The sequence below is a fragment of the Austrofundulus limnaeus genome, unplaced genomic scaffold (genome assembly GCF_001266775.1).
Source record: "Austrofundulus limnaeus strain Quisiro unplaced genomic scaffold, Austrofundulus_limnaeus-1.0 Scaffold857, whole genome shotgun sequence".
In the NCBI taxonomy this organism is placed as follows: Eukaryota; Metazoa; Chordata; class Actinopteri; order Cyprinodontiformes; family Rivulidae; genus Austrofundulus; species Austrofundulus limnaeus.
The window spans coordinates 57,183-64,691 of NW_013953259.1; the positions used below are offsets into that span (position 1 = coordinate 57,183).

General features: G+C 39.2%; 1 protein-coding gene across 1 annotated transcript in view; it reads left to right on the forward strand.

The window, feature by feature from the left end:
• Positions 1-7,509, forward strand: part of LOC106532941 (NT-3 growth factor receptor) — a 49,493-nt gene that overhangs the window by 38,458 nt on the left and 3,526 nt on the right. The window contains exons 14-17 of the mRNA XM_014029121.1: positions 211-341; positions 1,105-1,277; positions 4,545-4,788; positions 5,501-5,659. Of these exons, the coding sequence (XP_013884575.1) occupies positions 211-341; positions 1,105-1,277; positions 4,545-4,788; positions 5,501-5,659 (707 nt within the window). The remainder of the gene's footprint in view (positions 1-210; positions 342-1,104; positions 1,278-4,544; positions 4,789-5,500; positions 5,660-7,509) is intronic.

Consider the following 7,509-nt stretch of genomic DNA (forward strand, 5'->3'; position numbering starts at 1 on the left):
AGTAAGATCAGCCGGTGTGAAAGAGAACCTTTCAGTCTGCCTGTGGTAGACCCCAGCTGCTCCACTTGTTTTGTGCTGCTGGAATCGTGCACAAACAAAAACAGTATTAAAATGTTTTATAACATGCTGAACATGACCACGTTTTTGATTCTGTGTAGATTTAACAAGAAATGTTGTTAGAAAAGCCAGACCTGTTTTTCTGTCTGTCAGATGTTCAGCATATCAAACGACGGGACATTGTTCTGAAGCGGGAGCTTGGAGAGGGAGCCTTTGGGAAAGTCTTCCTGGCAGAATGTTACAACCTGAGTCCTACCAAAGACAAGATGCTGGTAGCTGTCAAGGTAAGACTAGTATTTTTATTCATTCATTAAAACAAAAAACGGTTTTCATTCCAGAGGCAATAAAAACAAAATTGCCTCTGGCATGAAAAACTGAAGCAACACTGCCAATCTTCCCTCACAGACTCCCCACAGCAGGCATTTGTACACCAAAACCATGCAGAAGTACTGGAGTGCAAAATCATTATCCATGACTTACACAGAGTTGTACTTTTCCTATGGCCTTATGTTAACAACCTTAAAATGATGAAGCCTGCTTAGATGTGTCAGGTGCACACTCAGGTCCGCACCCTGCTCTCAACTGCGTCGGAAGAAGTTGCTGCTCCTGAAGCTACAACATCAAAAGCTGAAGCGAACAGCACATTCACACCACCATCATCCAAACAGACCAACACAAGTTATTTTGCAGAGTGGGAGAATGCAGTGGATGAGCCAGAAGGTGATGGTGATTAAATAATCACAAACAAAAGCAGTAAAACTATTCAGAGTTAATTTGTCGAGTCGTGTTGGGCTCAGACACAACGCCGATTAGCTTGGGCTGGGTCGGGTCGGGTTTTATAGCCCCGAACAAAACTCTACTCTGAATGGCTCAAGAAAAACTAATTTAAGATTTTAAAGGGGCCTAATCTAATTCCTGACCTAAAACCAATTGAGATGCTGTGGCATGACCTTAAAAAGGGTTTATGCTCAAAACCCTCAAATGTGGCTGAATTACAATAATTCTGCAAAGACGAGTGAGCCAGGAATATTGTTTTACTGTGTGCAGACTCTAAAGGACCCCACACAGGCAGCCAGGAAGGATTTCCAGCACGAGGCAGAGTTACTGACCAACCTTCAGCACGAGCATATAGTCAAGTTCTATGGAGTGTGTGTGGATGGAGACCCTCTCATCATGGTCTTTGAGTACATGAAACATGGAGATCTGAACAAGTTTCTCAGGTGGGTCTAATTCCTGTTATCTACTGAAACAATACATGTAAAAGTAAATCAAGTGAAGTTTAATCCTGCACATGTGGAGGGACAACAGGACATGACAAAGAACAAATAAATATATATTTTTAATCTTTGAAGTTAATGTATTGTTCACTCACTGGTTATGCAACTAGCTAATTAGAGTGTACCTCAGCTATCTAATGGTTTTAAAAATGTCAAAGCTGTGTGTTATGGATCTAGCAGCAGAAGAGAAGTGGAATCTCATTTTACAAATGAATAGATTTCATCATATTTACCTCAATGCGTATGTGATCTGAGCAGAATTAAAGATTAAAATGTGACAATTTAAAATGAAAAAAATCATTATTTGTGGAATTTGTTAGCAGATATTAGCTTGTGTCGCACATGTTGTTATACAGGATTCAAAGATATTTGTGATAACGTCAACACGAACATCAAATGTTCAAGCAGATGGGACGAAACCAGTGTTTACTGGTGATCCTGGTGATAGCATAAATAGAACAGTAAAACAATAAGTAGTACAAGAAAAAAATCTAATTGCACAAACACAAGCAGTGACAACTAGCAACAGAAAGTGTGCAAAAATACAACAGTAGCAGCAGGTGTAGTCTAACAGGGGTGCAGGGAGCGGGAAGGCTACAGGGTAGAAGCTGTTCCCCAGTCTGGGTTCTGCTCCTGATGCCGCACAGCCTTCTGCCTCATGGCAATGGGGTGAACAAGGTACAGTATGTGCAGGATGATTGTTGTCTCTCATGATGCAGGTAGATCTTTTTCAGCATCTGGATGTGTATATGTCCTCGTTGCGGATGAGTGGGGCTCCCACAATCCTCTGTGCAGCTTATACAGTTTCTTAGGGTAGCGCCGTGCACGACTGCTGGACAGGGGCACGTATTCTTGAACAGGTTGTTCCAAACTATAATTTCCCTTCATGGGATCAATTAAGAATTGTTTGTTTGTTTGTTCGTTCGTTCATTTGTTCGTAAAGTATTGTTCGTTCATTCATTCGTTCGGTCATAAAGTATCGTTCGTAAGGTATCATTCGTAAAATTTCGTTCGTTCGTAAGGTATCGTTTGTTCATAAAGTATTGTTTGTTCGTATCATTCATTCGTATCGTTCGTTCGTTCATATCATTCGTAAAGTATCGTTTGTAAAGTATTGTTCTTAAAGTATCATTTGTAAAGTATCATTTGTTCGTTCGTTCGTAAGGTATCGTTTGTTCGTAAAGTATCGTTAGTTCGTAAAGTATAGTTCGTACTTAAAGTATCGTTCGTACATAAAGTATCGTTCATTCGTAAAGTATTGTTGGTTTGTAAATAGTGTTCGTAAAGTATCGTTCGTAAAGTATTGTTTGTAAATTATCGTTTTTAAAGTGTCATTCGTTCATTTGTTCATGAAGTATTGTTCATTTGTAAAGTATCGTTTGTTCATGAAGTACCATTCCTACGTAAATTATTGTTCGTTCGTAAAGTATCATTCGTTCATAAAGTATCGTTCGTAACGTATCGTTTGTAAAGTGTCGTTCGATTGTTTGTTCATAAAATATCGTTCGTTCATTCGTATCATTCGTTCATATCATTCGTAAAGTATCATACATAAAGTTTTGTTCGTATAGTATCATTCGTAAAGTATTGTTTGGAAAGCATCATTTGGAAAGTATCGTTTGATCAGTCATTCATTCGTTCGTAAAGTATCGTTCGTTCATAAAGTATCGTTCATTTGTAAAGTATCATTCATTCATAAAGTATCGTTCGTAAAGTATTGTTCATCCGTAAAGTATTGTTCGTTCGTAAAGTATTGTTCTTTCGCAAAGTATCGTTCATTCGTAAAGTATTGTTCGTTCATAAAGTATTGTTTGTTCGTAAAGCATCGTTCATAAAGTATTGTTCATTCATAAAGTATCGTTCGTTCATAAAGTATCGTTTGTACGTAAAGTATCGTTCGTACGTAAAGTATCATTTGTTTGTAAAGTATCGTTTGTTCGTAAAGTATCATTCGTTCGTAAAATATCATTTGTTCGTAAAGTATTGTTCGTTTGTTCGTTCTTTTGTTCGTTCGTTCATTCGTTCATTCATTTCTACCATTCTGTATAGAGACTTTTCTGCTACAGAGCAGCTACAATGCCACACAGTGATGCTCTCAACTGCATACCTGTAGAAGGAGGTCAGGACTGAACCTGTCAGTCCTGCTCGCTTCAGCCATCTAAGGAAGGTTGAAATGCTGGTGAGCTTTCCAGATCAGCCTCCTCTCTCAAACCAATATTCCTCTCTATCAAGGATGAGAACATCTTTGTCCATGAATCCCAATGTATAACCGATCACAGTCCTCCTGGCACTTAACAGCATACACAGCATTACTCTGTTTGTGCTGGGGGTCCAGATCTTTTGGGGTGAACCGGTATTTGCCGTAATGTGTTTTGGGGTTTGAAAGCCACTGGGACATCATGTTTAGAGAATAAACGTCAGTTTCTCTGAAACTCTCGCAATATACGGAATGATGACTGGTCTGGGTTTGGGGTCTTCCTTTTCTAAGATCTGAGCTCAGATGAAGGAAAAGATACAATTTTTTTTAAAGTTTCTCAAATGAGAACATAGTATTTTTACCATTGTCAATGTGTTAGAAATACGTGTTCTAATATGGTATGTCCGAATAAACAGGATTCAGCTGGATTTCTTGTTAAAAACTTTATTTCAGTCCTCTGACTCCAATCAGGTTCAATCAGCTCTCAGCAGCACAGGCCTCAGCGTACAACCTTGGGCCAAACCAAAACAAACACGGGAGCTCTGCTCTCAGCAGACACTCTGCAAAACACTGACAACTTCTTTCTACTATAATAATGAATTGAGCTTATAATGTTCATCCCTTCCTGGTTAAACCCCAGAGGTGTTACCTTTTACGTCAGACGTCAGAACGTCACTCAGTTTTGTTTAGGCTAAGAGAAAGAACATGAGAACACACCAACTCTTTGTCAGCTTCAACCTTACAGACTGAAATGATCAGAAAGTATAAAATACAAAACTGAATCTAATAATTAATAATAAATTAATCAGTTACAAAATTTCTTCAAATGTATGAAAAATGAACATAGCCACTACAATGTCCTCGTTTGGATCACACACCTGAAGAGTCGCTAACTTTTAGCAATTGAAACAAACCTGTATTTTTGTGAGATGTCCTATTTTTTGTGAGATATCATAAAGGAAGATGTAACAACTTTAAAAGTTAATGAAGATAAATGTGTTCCTCTACAACAGAGCTCATGGACCTGATGCAATGATCCTGGTTGATGGGCAGCCTCTGCAGACCAATGGAGAGCTGGGCCTGTCTCAGATGCTTCACATAGCAAGTCAAATAGCTGCTGGGATGATCTATCTGGCGTCTCAACACTTCGTCCACCGTGACCTGGCAACCAGAAACTGCTTGGTGGGGAATGGCTTTCTGGTGAAGATTGGGGATTTCGGCATGTCCAGAGACATTTACAGCACAGATTATTACAGGGTAAGACTAGAAAACATAACCGCTGCTTTTTTCATTTGGACCCATAGCAACAGCTCCTCTAAAGTCTAACATCTTGCATATGTTGCAAGCGTTCAGTTCCGATAATTTCATGAGAAAAATCCGAAATTACTTTAAGTAAACTTTACTTTTACATCTGGGTTACAAGTTATTACTGCCGACTGCTAAATGTGACCATTTTTTTGTCACTGAGTGTGCTTATTTGTATTGTTGGACAGTTTTTAATGAAAATCTCAACATATTTGCTAAATATATACATTAAAGACATGTATTACTGAACTAAAGATCTGCACATTCTCCATCTGAAGCTGAACAGTCGACAAGCGACCATGTGATTGTTCGACATTCATTTTCGCACACCATTTTAGATCCTCAGCATACCTGAAGACTTGATGTTTACCCAGATATGACTTGGAGGACATATAGGTTCTGAATAACTCCATGAACAGGCTTGTCATGTCAGGACACTGTATAAAGTTTTAACAAGTCTAAATCATGAACCAGTCCAATTACAATCAATTCAATTCAGTTACATACATAACAGTCAAATTCAGTATTTTACAAAACAACAATTAGTAAACAGTTATCATTAAAGTAATCCAAAACCTGTCACTTTGGTTGATCAGAGTAGCTTTATGTACACATTTTTCATGTTCATACATCAGACCTTTTCTACTTGTGTGTGTTCATTCAGGTGGGAGGTCACACCATGCTGCCTATTCGCTGGATGCCTCCAGAGAGTATTATGTACAGGAAGTTCACCACAGAGAGTGATGTGTGGAGTTTTGGAGTCATTCTGTGGGAGATATTCACTTATGGCAAACAGCCGTGGTTTCAGCTTGCAAATAATGAGGTAAAATAACTCACCATTTTAATTTGAACCTCCTTTATCAGTAAAAAAATCTCAGTAGTGGTTTTCTGTAGAACTGTCAGGCTCTGTGATTGTGGAGGAATTTTGACTCATTTTTATTTCTAATATTGCTTCAGTTTATTAAGATGTGTAGGCACCTCAGCATTTCAATCAAATTAAGGCTCTGGACTCTGGACCATTGCAGCTCCTTGATTTTTTTTTTTGACCCGTTCTGTTGTAGATCAGCTGCTATGTTTAGGATTTGGGTTCTGTTGGAGCCAGTTTGATCCAAACTTAGCCGTCAGACAGATGGACCTGGTGTCATTTGGTTGTTGGCCCAAGCACATCCAGCAAGATGGAGTGAATTATGTCCTTGAACGCCTCCCAGCCCAGTCATTCTCTGTATCTAACTAAGCAAACTATAGATAAGCCAACTACTTGTTGAGGGTGTTAACAAGAAAAGAACCGAAGTACTAATGTTTGGATCTTGGATGCATCGACATGGCTTTGTTGAAGTTTGATTGACAAAATATAGTGTTTGTTATGAGGAGGTTGTGTATAATACAGGTCTTGAGATGTAGAATTCCATTGCTGTTGCACTTACTGATGCTATTTCTGCTGATGACTCCTTCCCAAGCCAGATGTTCATCTCCAACTTTAGCGATGAAGTCCTAAAGAATAACCAGTTTGTTTCCTTGGGGTGTGGAGGCAATGAGAGAACCAACTCTTTGTTTTTTGACATCATCTGAATTTGTCATAGTTGGGGCATTTGAACTTATCAATATGGACTGCTTGTTCTGTCCATACACGACACACCTTTTGGGTTGAAATGCTTAAACAGAGGAGCAGCAAAACATCCAACACCTGGAGCAAGGGAGGGCAGAGAGAACACCAGCTTCGGTTGTTATCACCCTTTAAATGGATGTTATTAGCCGTCATCAGTCCCATACAATGGCTTCAGACTAGCTTCAGACTGTCCCGACTGTGCCGCCTAGTGGGTTCTCCGTGCCGTAGAATGGCTTCAGACTGTCAGCTGGTTAGTATGAGACATAAAGCCACTAAGGTTNGTATAAAGCCACTAAGGTTTTTTATGCAATCTGGTTAATATGAGGCATAAAGTCACTAACGTTAATTTTAGAGAAAATGACATGGGCTACGATAAAGTAGACTGGACTCCGGCGGTAGCAGATTGTTGCATTCCAACACATATGGCACGGATAACTCACTAGGGGGCACAGTCGGAACAGTCTGAAGCCATTCTATGGGACTGATAACCGCTAATAACATCCATTTATTGGACTGATAACATCCCAACCGGCTGGAGTGAACCAGAAGCCGTGCTAAGTTAATACTAGCTAGTGGACCCAAAGGTGCTTCAAGCATGGCATATAGAGTGTTTGTGTACCAATGTAGTATGTTAAACTGTGTGAAACGGATTAATTCAGTAAATCAAAAGATTTGAGCAAACAGCTTAGTCCAGCTACCAGCAGAGCAAAGGGGAAGTGACGCAGTATTTCAGCACATCAACATCGTTTTTGGTTTTTAGCTTTTGTACTCATTGCACTGCAATTTTCACCATATGCATTCAGAAAAATAATTGAGTTTGTATTTTTAATGTTCTCAGTACTTGTTTGAATAAAACACTACATAGAACTGACATTCAGCGGGTAAAATAAATATTGAACACGTCACCATTTTTCTCAGTAAATATATTACTAGAGGTGCTAATGACATGAAATTTTCACCAGATGTCGGTAACAACCCAAGTGATCCATGGCATGGGGAAAAAAGTATTGAACACATGAAGAAAGGGAGGTGTAAAAAGGCATGGAAAGCCAAGACACCAGCTGAAC